The following is a 14,876-nucleotide window of genomic DNA, read 5'->3' on the forward strand; positions in this document are numbered from 1 at the left end:
TGGGAGAAGCACTTGCGGTCCTTCCTCCGCTTTCCCCCTCTATCGTTAGCCCTTGGAACACCTGCCTGCGCCTCCGCCTCCTCCTCTCTCTGAACTGCTTTCTCTATGGTTGCCCTCGCTCTCCTCTCAAGGCTCCTCAGCAATTCATAGGCCTCGCCAGGCTGCCCATCTTATCCGGGTCCTTCGGCGGCACAGCCACAGTACAGCCTAGCGGGAGCAGGAGCGGTGGCGATGGGCAGAGGGGAGGCCCCAGGCAGAGACGCTCAGTTTGGCGGTCGCGAGGAGGATGGCGGCGGAAGGGCCCGAGGCTCCCGCCAGTCCCGGCGGGGAGGGGATCCCAGGGGCTGAGGCTGGTGAGAGGAGGCCGGAGGGGGGCAGGCTGGGCAGCCAAGCAACACAGTTGGAGCCTCCCTCCTCCCTGGCCGGCAGGGAGGGAGAGGAGCTGCTTCCTTTGAAACCCGGGAAATTTAAGGGACATCATCAATAAGGGACAGTAGTGGGACACTGCGCTGGGATAAGGGAGTTTCCCGCCAAATAAGGGACGGTTGACAGCTACGTTCAGACGGTAGAGAACAAGGTCCTTGTGCCGCAGTGAGCCAGCAGCTAAAATTCTCCAGAGAAAGAAATCCTATTTATTATTATTCTCCATATGGATTTTCCAAGGACTGGTTCTTACTTTTCCAGTAGGTAGTTTGCTCCAAAGCAGGGCCTTGTCTGCATCACTATGAAAACCCGTTGCTCTGCACATAATAAACCGAAGTCTTTGTGAACCACTCACTCCATAAAAGCATTTCTTCCTAACCCTGACATCTCTGCTCCAACGCTGCTCCACAATGCCCCTCCCATCACCTCACCAACCCAACTTTTGTGGGAAGCGCCAATGAGCGCACCTTCATTTCTAAGAGTTTGGTTATTTTTCTACTGGCCATTGTGATAAAAAAATCTTAGAAGCCAGACACTTTAAAAAAATTGAAGAAAAAATGTGAAAATATTTGAAAGTGTAATAAAAGTTTGTTTCCCTAAATTCAGCCTGACTCAGTCTGATTCTTTGATTTGGTAGGTCTGTTCATGGGAATTTGCTGTCTGGGGCCTTCATCCCTTGGGGCAGGAAACCTCAGAATAGCAGGTGCTGAAGCCAAGGGCAGGGAAGGGCAGCTTCCGGGATGCAAAGGCTTCCTGGGGAGCGCCTTGCTTCTGGGCTGCCCCTTGGCATCTGCTTCCCACTGTGGGAAACAGTGTTGGTCTGGAGAAGGAGGCCTTTGATCCACGGAGGCTTGGAGGATCAAGTGGTCATTTAGTTCACCGCCTTTTTCACCCATCTTGCAGGAGAACCCACTGGGATAGCCTCCTGACTGTGGACTTATTTATTCTATTTTTAAAACACAATGCTAGTTCTCCTCTACATTTTATTTTACAGGTTATTATAGTGTTGCACAAAGTCCTTTTTCTTTTTTGGGTTAAATGTGCTGCCTGTCCATTGTTCTGGACTCTGGAGGAATCTGTCAAGTCCTGGCTAGGATGAAGAAAACTTGGGAGTATGCTTTTGAATTCTGCACAGCAACAGGAAAAGGTGCCAAATTGACGTTCTGGGGCAGGGAAGATTCCGTAGCACAAGTGGCTCGCCCATCTCTTCCTCCATTTATTGATTTTTCCAATTTTTTTATCCCGCTTCTACACCGCCCTTCCTCCTAGGGACACGGGGAGCTTCACAACGAGGCGATCCCTCCCTCCCCTCCAGACCCATTTCTTCCGGGAAGCCCGCCGGTGCCCGGGCCGAAGGCGAAGCGAGAGCCGCCCGGCGCCGGCGAAGGCCTTCGGCCCCTGCGGAGGAGAGCGCGCGGCCTGGCCCGGGGCGGGGCGGGGCGGCGCTTGGGGAGCCATGGCGGCCGCCGGCTGGTCGGCGCGGGTCACGGCGCTGCTGCGGAGGATGAACTCTTTCCACGGAGCAGGTAGGGCGACGACCAGAGGGGCGGCCCGGGGGCATCTAGTCCAGCCCCTGCGACGCAGGACTCCTGTGCCCTGGCGGGGCTCGAAGCCACAACCGACAGAACTCTCCCCGTCGCAGGGTGGTGGAAGCTTCTCGGCAGAGCTTGGCCGGCCCTCGATTAGGGATGCTTGAGCTGAGATTCCTGCCTTGCCGGGTCGGACTGGATGACCCTCAGGGTCCCTTCCCACCCTATGATTCTATGACCTCTAGTTCCAGTTCACTCTCTCCCCTCTCTCAGGCTCCATAGCAAGCTCGCTGCTTTTCCAATTGCCCGCAGCCCTTTGCAGTAAGGAAGGGGGTCGAAAATTAAGACAGCGGCCAGCTGAGAAGATCCATAAAAAAGCAACTGTACAAAAAGGAATTCTTGTGCCAATAATATTTTTTTTTGGGGGGGGCACCAAATTTTGTCCTCACATCTTGGTGGGGGCACCATATGACCAATATCTGCTCCTGGCCAGGTCTAGTTCATCGGGACTCCACTTGACAAACCCTAAAATAGGCACTCCTTAGTTTTAAAATATAACAACAATAGGATGAAAATTGCCTGCCCCAAAAAGCAATAGAGAACAAGAAAAATAATGTTATATGTCAGCAGTGTTGTTTGGGGAGCAGGGCAAGCACTTTGAATATTGCCATGGTCTTATCACCCTGACAGAAATAAACTCTTGCAGTCTACGATTGCTATCTTATACATGCTTTTCTATGAAATTCAGGCTGCAATCTTACTTGCGTGTAGGTGCTTCTGAAATCAATGAAACCTTATTTTGAGTAAACATGTGTAAGAAAGCAATTCCAAGCTGAGAAGCATTTGCCCATGTCCAAAATGCCTTTCCCTATCAAAATGTTGTTGTTGTTTAGTCGTTTAGTCGTGTCCGACTCTTCGTGACCCCCTGGAGCACGCCAGGCACTCCTGTCTTTCACTGCCTCCCGCAGTTTGGTCAAACTCATGCTGGTAGCTTCCCTATCAAAATAAACTTTTTAAAAAGAGTCCATGTTATTGCTTACGCTGATCAGAGATGCTGCAAAGCAGCAGAGGCATAAAAATTAAAATATTTTTTATATACTTAAATATGGCCCTGCTCATAGGAACTAGGACTTGGCAAAATGATTACAAATTGACAGCTTCATCCCCTTGCAGGTTCTTCAAAGGCTTTGTGCCTGCCATTTATGGTTGCTGGACAGCAGGTGGGCCACGTGCTGCCCTCTGTAGCCAAATATCTCTGTCAGTATCCAGCTGTTTTCTTGGTGTCTCGGGGTGATGGTGTGCCTGCTTGCGTGGAACTTAACAGGAAGCTGGCATCCTCTGAGCAAAGAACAGATGCTGTGGAAGGAGTACTCAGGGAAATGAGAGCACAGCAAGACTTCCCTTGCCTGAAGGAGTGGAGAGAGGAGGTGAGATTACCAGGCACCCAAGGAAGGCGAAGGGCCATGTGGCACCCATGGGTGTCTTTGAATACTGTAAGGGTCAAGTGGGAGGGACCCAGGGCTTCCATTCAGGATACTAGCTCTGGGAGGAAGGAGTGGTTGGGCCAATGAAACAGTTGTCCATGAACCAAAACTTGCTTTCGTTGCAGCTCTACAGTGTGATGCCCTATTTTTGTGACACGCCTCTCTTCAGCATGGAGCGCTCTGCAACTCGTGAGTCTGAAAAACCTTTGACTTCCTTGCTTTGTATTCCATTGATATGAGACACGATTCATGCAGAAGTAATTAAGAGAGACCTCCTAGAAGCATTTGTCCAATCCCATCCATGGTAACAGTTAGGAGCACAGCTAAGAGCTCAAGTGCAGATTTGTCCAAGTATCTCCTTTTTTACCCTGCTGGAGAAATCTAGCTTCTGTGCTCTATAAAGGACTATGTGCAGTGAATGAAACATGAATGCAAGTCCATTGATTTTAGTGGGTCTACTCTGGGTATGATTTAAGAATAATAATTATTATTTATACCCCACCCATGTGGCTGGGTGGTTGGATATCACCCCAATAATAATGTTTGTCCTTGAAAATGAGACAGCATTCAATGTGAAGTGGGAGGCTTCTGTTCCAATCCTGACTTGGTCAACTGTGCACTAGGTGGTCTCAGACATTGTCACAGACTCAGTTCCCCATCTATAAAAAGGGATAATACTTTACAACCCAAGACAGATTCTTAAGGTACTAAAGCCTGATTGCTTCATTCCTTTTCAGAACTGCCTGCTTTTTATCTCCAGCCAGGACTGCGTTCTCTGCTTACTGCTTGCAAACTGTTCTGCCTTCATCTTGCTTTGTTCTTCCTAGTCATCTGGGCTTAGGGGTTGAGCACCTGGAAACACATATCACAGGGAGGCTTTCCCTTGAAATTTGTTGTTCCCAGTTCCCTCTATTTTTACAGAATGAGAGTGCACTGGTTACTCTCTTCAGTTCTTTTTCTGCCCCGTCCACCCTCTGAAACTCCACAGGTTTCCTTATGGGGAAAGGCTTGAAATTCACACATCATTTCAATAAAACGATAACTCCAGAATTGCAGCACTTCAGGAGATCTGTGGGGCTTTTGTGGGCAGTTGAGGTTTAGTTTTGATCCAGTGCATTTTCTGTGTAGCTTCATTTAGCAGCTGTTCCAGGCCTGTGAAACCTTGTCAGGCATCTTAATATAAGCTGGGAATTTTGGAAATGAGATGTTGATAGTGACTTCCTCTATAGAATGACTACAAGAGAAGCTAAAGAATATTGCACAGCAAAAGTGCAAAGTAAGTGCATATTCAATCTTCTCACCATGCATTTCCTTTTCACTTGCCACTCTGGCTGTGTTCCTGGTGCCCCTCCAATACGGCTTTCCTGTCATTCTATGGAAGAAACTCCTATTCTCTAAGCAGTGTTAATTATCTCAGCCTACATCAGACTTCCTCAACCTTGGCCCTCCAGGTGTTTTTGGCCTACTACTCCCATGATCCCTAGCTAGCAGGACCAGTGGTCAGGGATGATGGGAATTGTAGTCTCAAATATTTGGAGGGCCAAGGTTGAGGAAGCCTGGCCTACATAATACGCCAAGTGTTTGGGCGGTGGTAGGGGGAAGGTCGGCCCACTCCTGTACTCTTTTTGGGGTTGCATCTGGAAATGATTAACCTGGACAAGTAACTTTTGTTTCTCTTTTGCACCCAGCATTGTTTGGAGTGAAGCGCTATGGCACCCACCTGAACGGCTACACTTGGCGCAATGGGCAGATGTTCATGTGGTTGGCCAGGAGGGCACTGAGCAAACTGACTTATCCTGGCTTGCTGGACAACATGGTAAGAGATGAGATGGAAAAGGCAATAGGTCTGCCTCTTTGATGTGAGAGTTGGGAGCAGCTCTCAATAATCAAGTGTTCTTCTATGGGGCTGGTCAGACAACAGCCACAGGGAATAGTGAGCTAAAAGGCTGAATGCACAAAACATGCACCTGTCTGGTAAGTGAATGAGTATTTCAGCATAAGCCATTTCACCAGGCGGCTTGGTGCCCAGCATTAAAGGTGAACTTCTTCTCCCCACTCTGCAAATTGAGGCACAAGATAACAGACAATTGGGGATCATCATCCACTAAATGGGTAGTAAGCTTACCAGGTACTAGGGCCAATTCAGGGGGAGCAGAGCTGCTTTGTGCCCATTTACCATAGTAGCTCAATATTAATCCCTCATTTCGCTCGCCTTAGGCTGCTGGGGGCATTGCATCAGGGTTGGGTGTCAGAGAGACGCTGGTGAAGGAAAGCCAGGAAGAAGCTTGCATCCCCGCTTCTCTCACTGCACTTGCCAAAGCTGCCGGAACTATCAGGTAATATTAAAAAGCTACCTCAAGTTCAGGAAAATGCAGTTGTTTAGGTAAGAGGAAAATTAATATTTAAAAGCCAGGGCCTGTATAAAAAAGGCTGTTTGTATTCTGTGCCTCTGCAAATTTGTTGTATGAGCACAGACACTTCAAGCTTGTATTTGATAATTCCAGCTATATTGTAGAAAGCCACCTTTTCATTGGTGCACAAGGAGTATGTGGCAAGGCCTCTGGTGCCAGGGCTTAAGACTGCCAACTCTGACTGTGATCCTTGAGCAGCACTTCCTGTTCTGTCCCACCAGCTGCCTTGCCCATTCATGATTTGCCTCCTTTTGCTTCTTACAAACTAATCCTAACTGAGCTTAATCATGAAAATATCTACCATAGCTTAGGTATATTTCTAATGTGCCTCAAGTATAGAAAGTAGACTGCCTTCATTTCTCTCCCTCTCTACCAGCTTTTCCAAACATCAGTAGGAATCAATGAAACAGAGAGTCAAACACCAGAATCACTGTAGCTATTCTGGAAAAGGCAGATTCTCAGTAATTCAGATCAAAGTTTACCTCCCTCCCCAACCAAGTAAGAACCTAATGCAACTTGTCTCCACAGTCATAAATACTGCTGAACTCTTTCCCCTGCCTTCTCCCACCCCAGCTACACCTATGAGGGTGCACAGGGAGGCATCTATGCTGAATGCCAGTTTGTATTTGACCTGAAGTTGCCTGAAGGTTTTGTGCCCCAGGTGGGAGACGGAGAGGTGCAGCAGTTCTACCTCTGGCCACTTGAGAAGGTTGGTAGGTGTAACTTGACTTAGGGCAAAAAATGACTCTTTTTGCAAATCAGAAGTTGATACCACAGAGAATTACACTGCAAATTACAACAATGGGTTAAGGCCTCCCACTAACATGACTTCCTCAAAGTTACTCGCTTTCATAAAACCACCTGCCAAAAGCTCTAATTGTTGGTTAGGGTTATAAATTCCTGTGCCTGTATAAGAAATAGTCCAGAGAGGGATGGTTGGTAATTTGATAAAAGAATTTTTGAGGTAGTGTAATAATAATCTGAGAAGCAGTGTGGTAATTATGTATAAACTGCAATAATGCCATAGGCTGCTGGTTGACTTCTGAATTTGGGTCTCTTCCTCCTCCTAAATTCACATAGCCTAGAATTTTGTTTGACTGGAAACAATTATCCACCAGTGGACTTTGTGCTTCCTAACCAAGTTCACATTCTTAATAAGACACAGCTACCCTGTATAGGTGGGTTAAACCACAGAGCCTAGGACTTGCCAATCAGAAGGTCGGCAGTTCGACTCCCTGTGACGGGGTGAGCTCCCGTTGCTTGGTCCCTGCTCCTGCCAACCTAGCAGTTCGAAAGCACGTCAAAGTGCAAGTAGATAAATAGGTGCCGCTCCGGTGGGAAGGTAAATGGCGTTTCCGTGCGCTGCTCTGGTTCGCCAGAAGTGGCTTAGTCATGCTGGCCACATGACCCGGAAACTGTATGCCGGCTCCCTCGGCAAATAAAGCAAGATGAGCGCTGCAACCCCAGTCGGCCACGACTGGACCTAATGGTCAGGGGTCACTTTACCTTACCCTGTATAGGGTGAACACAAAGTAAGGTCATGGCAATTAGCATGCCACCTCCTAGTGAGAGAGATATGTGAACTGTAAATACAGTGGTACCTCGGGTTAAGTACTTAATTCGTTCCGGAGGTCCATTCTTAACCTGAAACTGTTCTTAACCTGAAGCACCACTTTACCTAATGGGGCCTCCTGCTGCTGCCGCGCCCCCGAAGCATGATTTCTGTTAACATTCTGAAGCAAAGTTCTTAACCCGAGGTACTATTTCTGGGTTAGCGGAGTCTGTAACCTGAAGCATCTGTATCCTGAGGTACCACTGTATTCCTCTTCTGCAGGTGAAAGAGGCCATTGGATCTCCAGATTTCAAGCCCAACTGTGCAATGGTGGCTCTGGATTTCCTTATCAGACATGGCTACATCCAACCTGATGGAGGTAGGCTGCAGGAGAAAGGTGGCTTGTCTGGTAAGAGGGAATTTATGTATGAGGGGCGAGAAGGATACAAGAGCAAGATATAGCTCTGTATAGGTATGCATGCATCACTGCACCATGGCTAGAAACAGACTCTTTTAATAGATTTCACTTTTCTTTCAGAACCTCATTATGTAGAGCTTGTGGAAGGGCTACACCGAACACTCTAGAAGGAAAAGGCTGTCCTTGTGGTTGATACAGAGGTCTTCTCTGTTGGTTGGTTTTTGCTGGACCAGTAATCATGGCATGGACTTCAGTTGGATTCAACAATGGCTGCCCCAGCAGAGTAATGTGCAGAGCTTGTAGCTCAACAGGTTACTATGGTATAGTAAATTAATGTATTTCTACACCATTGTTATATATAGATGTTCCCATAAGTGCTTCATAACTGAACAAGGGCCAGGAGTGCACCACTTCTTCCACAGGCCTCAGCTATGTTAAAAAAACAAAAACCTATTGCCCATTTCAACATTTAATTAAAAAAAAAAAGTCAACCAAAAGGAACATTTTGTGAAAGTGAGGGACGGGTGAAGGGAGACAGTCAGCAGCAAAATACTGTACAGGTGGGTGCTCCTTGAAGAGCTCATTCTGACTCATTGAAACGAGTCAGCATCGTCTTGTGCAATGCTTCACGATAGGACTCTGATGCTACCGCCCCGTAAGAGCTGCCACGGGCCCCTAAGCCAGAGCCACGCACTCGTGTTTGGGCCTAGGTAGAAAAGAAAAAAGAATGTGCATCAGACATTTTTAGAGGAACAGCTTTTGTCCCAAACCACATTTCACCCAGAATGTTAGGACACCCCACTGAGGTCCCTCCTTGCCTACAACAGACTAATACCACCACTTTGTACTTCCTTCTGGTGCAAGTTCTCCTCAACATACTGCCAAAGGGCCTCTTTCTCAATTGTCCTAATTTCCCATGTGCTGAGGTGACCTTTTCTGAAGTGGGGGCGATGGTGATGGCAGGGACAAGAAAGCCATGCCTGCAAAACTCACACCAAGCAAGAAAACCCAACTACTTCCTCCCTACCTCCCTTATTTTAGGTTGTTTTTGCAAAAATTGGGAAGTAACAGGAAGACTAAATGCTCCTCAAAAATATGAGCACTATACACTTTGCTTTATCCACAGTAACTTGAGCAAGGTATTTTGGTACCTCAATAGGGGCAACGATCCCCTGTTTCTTGCGACCCAAACCACTGCCCTCTTTCCAGCCCATGGCTTGTAGCATGCGACTGCCAATGTTGTCACTGCCAAGTCCATCCCGCGTTGGTTGTTCAAAATCCCTGTTGTAAACGAAGGTGGGAGAAGAGAGGAACATATTCAGATGCCCTGCCCTCTAACTTTGCCAACTGAGCAAAAAGGAAATAGCATGTTGCACAGAGGACACTAAGGATGTGTCACTATGGGATAGAAATGCCTCTCACCATTACCAAAGCAGACTGCTCTAGAAGGGATCTCTTATCTTTTTTTAAAAAAATAATACTTATTAAGAGTTTAAAAGTTACCAAAAAAAAGAAAAAGAGTTAAACAAAGCAAAGAAGCAAAAAGAAACAACAAACAAAAAACAACACAATACAATGCAAGACAAATAAAACCACTTTAAACAATTTCAATGTCATATCTTTCATTCGCTTATTTCCACGACTTCCTCACACCTCCCTTTTTGTATTCCACATCAATTAATTATTTCAGCAATTCCTTTCCATCTTCCTCTGTTTTCTATCCTATAATTATCTTAACACATTCTAATCTTATTTTATTCCCTTTAATGCTCAATTAATCTATTTATACTTAATTCCTTATAACATTTCTGCTAAAGCCATATAACTTCATTCCCACTTTGTTCTAACATTCATTAATTTTGCAATATTTCTATAAATAGTCTTTAAACTTCCAGTCTTCTTCCACCAGCTCTTCTCCCTGGTCTCGGATACTGCCGATTCTCTCAGCCAGCAAAAAGCAGATGATTCACAACAAAATTTAGAGGTCTGGCAGGGCAAGTCCACCTCCTTCTTTAGTATCCGTTAATATCTTAAATTTTACTCGAGGCTTCCTGCCCTGCCATACAGATCTAGAGATATCCCTCTGCCACCTCCTGAAACAATCCCTCCCATCCAAAACTTGCAATGTTTGAAACAAAAGCAACATCCCCAACCTCACCGCAACCCTCGTCCCCACCACAGCAACTCGGCCCAACAATAGCAACTTCCAATTTAGCCCTATTTCCAAATCCCCCTTGTCTTCAAGCCAACGTCCTTCACAGTTGCCCTTGAATAAATTCACATTTCTGGCGGTCATACTAACCCCCCAATACCTCTCTCAACCAATGTTAGTCCTATCTCCTCCTGAAACTCTATCAAGGTTTCCTTTTCCTCAATTTCATCTGTTTCTCTTTAAGTTCAGTCATATCAGGTGTCAGCTCGTATTCACCAAATCGTCCTCGTATGGATGGGACTCTCTCTCTCTCCAGTTGAATTACTTTAACTTCAGCAGCGAGGGTTTTCTCCTTAACTTCATCCGCAGTTTGCCGTATCAGGATAGATTCCTGTATCAATTTCTGGGTGGTTTCTGTATTGATATTCACCTTTTGTCCCAGGTTATTTAAACTTTCTACCATTAAATCATTTTTAATATTTGCAGCATCCACTTTCATATTTATCACATACATTTTCTTGTGAAGCTGTTCCAGCGAATCGTTTATTTTCACTAGTACAATCACTAAGGCCTCTTCTGGCGACATTCCGTCTTTCGCATCTGCCCAACTCACAGTCTCACGGTTTTTATCTTACAACTGGAAATTTCCCAGCCCAGATCTTATGTAGCCACCAGTTTCAAGAACTTCCACTAGAGGGAAACAGTTTCTATTTGTATTGATAAGTAATATCCTCTTAAAGCACAGTTCAAACGACCCCAAACTAATTTCAATTTTCAGTTACTTTCACTGCTGGAAACAGTAGAAACAATGTATCTTCTCTTATGCTAGCTGTCAACACGATCCAAGCACTGTCAATAAACGTCTCACCAAAACGTCAGACCTTCTAGCAGCCCGTTCCCAGGGTCCGAGCAGGGGTGTTTTACCTCTCTTGGTCTCTTCCGCAGGCAAACTCAGTTGACAACTTCCCTCCCCCCTCTTCTCCTGCCTCCAAGGGGGGGATTATATTCTTTACTTATGGAAATTTAGTCTTTTACAAAAGGCTTTCCAAGACTTCAGCTTGCAGCCTCCGTTGCTTCAGTCTATTTACAAAAGGGGAAGGCGGACTTCCTGTATTGAACCTTCCCCGTTTCGATGCCAAATTAGACGTTTTTTTTAAAATCCAATTTTCCCAATTAAGCTCTACTCACGGGTAGTTACTTTAGAGTCAAATTGTCCACAGGAAAAAGTCAGCGCTCTCCGACAACAGCTATGTGGCTTCGCTCCGTGGAAGAAGCAGATAATTCGAAGCACCGCGCCGCTCATCCCACGTTGCTCCGGATCCCCAAAACCGGGTTTCCCTGCGAGTGGGGGAGGCGCAAAGGGTGCCCGCCGAATCCCACGCTCACAGGCTTCTCCCGCCTGTGATTTTTAACGGGTCTCCGCCTTCGCCATGGCGGCCAGACCCAGATTTCCACGGAGCTGATTCCTCCCGATCAGAGGAATCCAGCCATTGCCAGAGGCGCCTCCCCGGAAGTCCCCCGGGATCTCTTATCTCATCCTTAGTACACTTAGGGAGAACCACAGGGGCATGGTGGGACTTACACAGTGGCTGGTGTCACAGCTGAATACTTCCTTTTCTTGGGTTCTGGTGGCTCAGGAACACCATACTTTTCCCTTCGTTCAGCTGCACGATCTCGGTATTTCATCTGCTGGTGGTCATGAAGAGACAGCAATAAGGCACTGGCCAGGTAACCCTCACCCTCCTGGGGCCACTCTCTACTCCCATACCTACCTCGATGTCGTTTTTCTCAAGTGCCTCAAGCTCCTGTTCTGACAAGTGTGCCCTCCGATGAATCTCCAGATTTTGCTGCACGGGAGAATATAAAAATAGAGACAAGGTTAAGGTGGGCACCTGAAGATTCCCACTATGTTTTATTTCTATATAAGCATATTAATAATCTACCTTTGTGTTTCAGTTCTAAGGCAGGGGTTGGGAACCTCAACTCTGGAGGCCAAACATGGCCCTACAGGCCCTTGGGACTATGTTCAAAGAAACTTCCTCCTCTGCCTCACCCCTCAGCAACTTCCCTTTGCCCTGGAGTGTTTTTGGCTGGGACAATGCCTCTTGCTTCCCTGGATGGAGGATGGGGTGTCTAAAACTAGACTACTATAAAAAGGTCAAATTGACATCCAGTGCTCCACTCAGTTTTGCCTCTGGCCCTGCTCATCACTGGCATATGGCCCTCAGAAGGTTGCACAGAAGAGAATGTGGCCCCCAGGCCGAAAGACTCCTTACATCACCAAAAAAACAACAACCAAATATCACTTCCAAAAGAAAATAGCTAAAGCAGCACATGGTAAATTTCAAGATGATCATGATGATGATGATGATAATAATAATAATAATAATTTATTTATACCCCGCCCATCTGGCTGTTTCCCCAGCCACTCTGGGCGGCTCCCAATCAAGTGTTAAAAACAGTACAGCGTTACATATTAAAAACTTCCCTGAACAGGGCTACCTGTACCAAAAACTATGTAGGCAACAACATAATTTGTAGACAGCACCTCAAACTAATGCCTCCAAATCTCAGATCTGCCAAGCAGTCCCAGGAGGATGCTAGAGTTGATGGTATCAAAAGCAACCAAGACACTTCAGCTACTGGAGTGCTGGCTCCTAGGGGCCGAGCCCTTTTGGAGCCACCCATATTTTTGGGGTAGGGACTGCCCCCCATACCCCAAAAGCATTGAGCCAAAGAATGGAGCCAAGTGCAGCATGCCTCCAGCAGCCAGCTCCTTCTCCTCCTCCTACAGGAGAGGAGAAGGAGGGTTGAGCAGCCTCTGCCGGTGGCGGCGGCGGAGCCACTGAGCCGTGCGGCCGCTGAGTTTGGCTCCACCTCCGGCTCCTCCTGACATGTTCTCAATATTGGTCCCCCACCCCAATCACCTTTGCAAGCTGGTGCCTCTGTCAGCTACATAACTTTTTATTTTATATTTTTTATTGAAAAATAAAAATTACAAGTGCACGAGTAAGACACAAAAAAGAAGAAACAAGAAATAGTATCCATGTAGAAAACAAAACAGAAAAAAATATATTGTATACATTACAAAAAAGGGGGGAAATTGTTCTTGTAGTTAACTAAGACCTTTACGGTGGATCTAAACACAGGAAAAAAGTGCTATATATAAGGCAGAAATTAGACCATTTTGACAAAAGAAAAAAAATCCAATGAGAAATCCAGTTTTTAAACAATTCTGGCTCTCTGGCACCATCTGGTGTTGCATATTTAAAGTGCATTCAATGCATAGTTTCTCTACTAATGTAGCCGAATCCCTAATAAAACTGAATTCCAAATAACATTGAATTTGTCCATGGCAAGTTTACATTTGTACACAACTTGTTCATGTGTTGCGAGTTTGTCCATTTCTTCAATCCAATCATTAAAGGGAGCTGCATTTTCATTTTTCCAGTTCAACAACACCAGACTTTTGGGGGGCGTGGAGAGTCCATTCATATTGTCCCTTTGTTAGATTCCATGTATTGGGTATATAATTGAAAAGGATTTAAGATTGCTCTGTATAGCATGTTGACCGTCTCTACAGGTGAAACTCAAAAAATTAGAATATCGTGGAAAAGTTCATTTATTTCAGTAATTCAACTTAAAAGGTGAAACTAATATATGAGATAAACTCATGACATGCAAAGCGAGATATGTCAAGCCTTTATTCGTTATAATTGTGATGTTTATGGCGTACAGCTGATGAAATCCCCAAATTAACAATCTTAGAAAATTAGAATATTAAATGAAATCAGCAAAACAAGGATTGCAAATAGAGCAATATTGGACCTCTGAGAAGTAGAAGCATGCATATGTACTCAGTACTTGGTTTGGGCCCCTTTTCCATCAATTACTCCCTCAATGCGGCGTGGCATGGATGCTATCAGCCTGTGGCACTGCTGAGGTGTTATGGAAGACCAGGATGCTTCAATAGCAGCCTTCAGCTCTTCTGCATTGCTCGGTCTCATGTCTCTCATCTTTCTCTTGGCAATGCCCCATAGATTCTCTATGGGGTTCAGGTCAGGCGAGTTTGCTGGCCAATCAAGCACAGTAATTCCATGGGTTTTGGTAATTTTGGCAGTGTGGGCAGGTGCCAAGTCCTGCTGGAAAATGAAGTCAGCATCCCCATAAAGCTTGTCTGCGGAAGGAAGCATGAAGTGCTCCAAAATCTCCTGGTAGACGGTTGCGTTGACCCTGGACTTCATGAAGCACAGTGGACCAACACTCTGGAAACTTCACACTGGACTTCAAGCTTCTGGCATTGTGTGCCTCCCCATTATTCCTCCAGACTCTGGGTCCTTGGTTTCCAAATGAGATGCAAAAGTTGCTCTCATCAGAAAAGAGGACTTGGGACTGCTGAGCAACAGTCCAGTTCTTATTTTCTTTAGCCCAGGTAAGACGCTTCTGACGTTGTTTCCTGTTCAGGAGCGGCTTGACAAGAGGAATATGACATTTGAAGCCCATCTCCAGGATCCGTCTGTGTGTGATGGCTCCAGCCTCAGTCCACTCCTTGTGAAAGTCCCCAACACATTTGAATGGTCTTTTCCTGACAATCCTCTCCAGGCTGTGGTCATCCCTGCTGCTTGTGCACCTTTTTCTTCCACACTTTCCCCTTCCGCATAACTTTCCATTAATGTGCTTCGATAACAGCACTTTGGGAACATCCAACTTCTTTTGCAATTACCTTTTGAGGCTTTCCCTCCTTATGGAGGGTCTCAATGATGGCTTTCTGCACAACTGTCAGGTCAGCAGCCTTCCCCATGATTGTGCTTCCTACTGAACCAGACTGAGAGACCATTTAAAGGCTCAGGAACCCACTGCAGGTGTTATGGATTGAATAGCTACTGCACCTTTTCACAATATTCAAA

The 14,876-nt window shown here is 46.1% G+C and overlaps 2 protein-coding genes across 5 annotated transcripts in view; one reads left to right on the top strand and one right to left on the bottom strand.

Annotated features, from left to right (window-relative positions):
* Nucleotides 1-1,364: 1,364 nt before the first annotated feature.
* On the top strand, nt 1,365-8,161 carry LOC308467081 (uncharacterized protein). The gene is given in 10 exon segments (XM_080988493.1): nt 1,365-1,570; nt 1,693-1,818; nt 1,820-1,949; nt 3,126-3,379; nt 3,562-3,625; nt 5,125-5,252; nt 5,654-5,772; nt 6,421-6,556; nt 7,682-7,778; nt 7,938-8,161. Coding segments are annotated over 10 exon segments (1,134 nt in total). The 5' UTR covers nt 1,365-1,537; the 3' UTR covers nt 7,985-8,161.
* A 109-nt stretch (nt 8,162-8,270) lies between these two features.
* Nucleotides 8,271-14,876, bottom strand: part of RBM10 (RNA binding motif protein 10) — a 47,738-nt gene continuing 41,132 nt past the window's right edge. For 2 of the 4 annotated variants that reach the window (XM_080988451.1, XM_080988449.1), the window contains exons 21-24: nt 11,742-11,816; nt 11,552-11,655; nt 8,969-9,098; nt 8,271-8,523 (exon numbers count right to left, since the gene is read on the bottom strand). In XM_080988451.1, coding sequence (XP_080844577.1) covers nt 8,398-8,523; nt 8,969-9,098; nt 11,552-11,655; nt 11,742-11,816 — 435 coding nt within the window. In that variant the 3' untranslated portion in view covers nt 8,271-8,397. Of the gene's footprint in view, nt 8,524-8,968; nt 9,099-11,551; nt 11,659-11,741; nt 11,817-14,876 lie in introns of all 4 variants that reach the window. The other 2 variants (XM_080988450.1, XM_080988448.1) reach the window with 1 other exon arrangement.

The sequence above is a fragment of the Podarcis pityusensis genome (genome assembly GCF_964106645.2).
Source record: "Podarcis pityusensis genome assembly, chromosome: 17".
NCBI classification, from domain to species: domain Eukaryota; kingdom Metazoa; phylum Chordata; class Lepidosauria; order Squamata; family Lacertidae; genus Podarcis; species Podarcis pityusensis.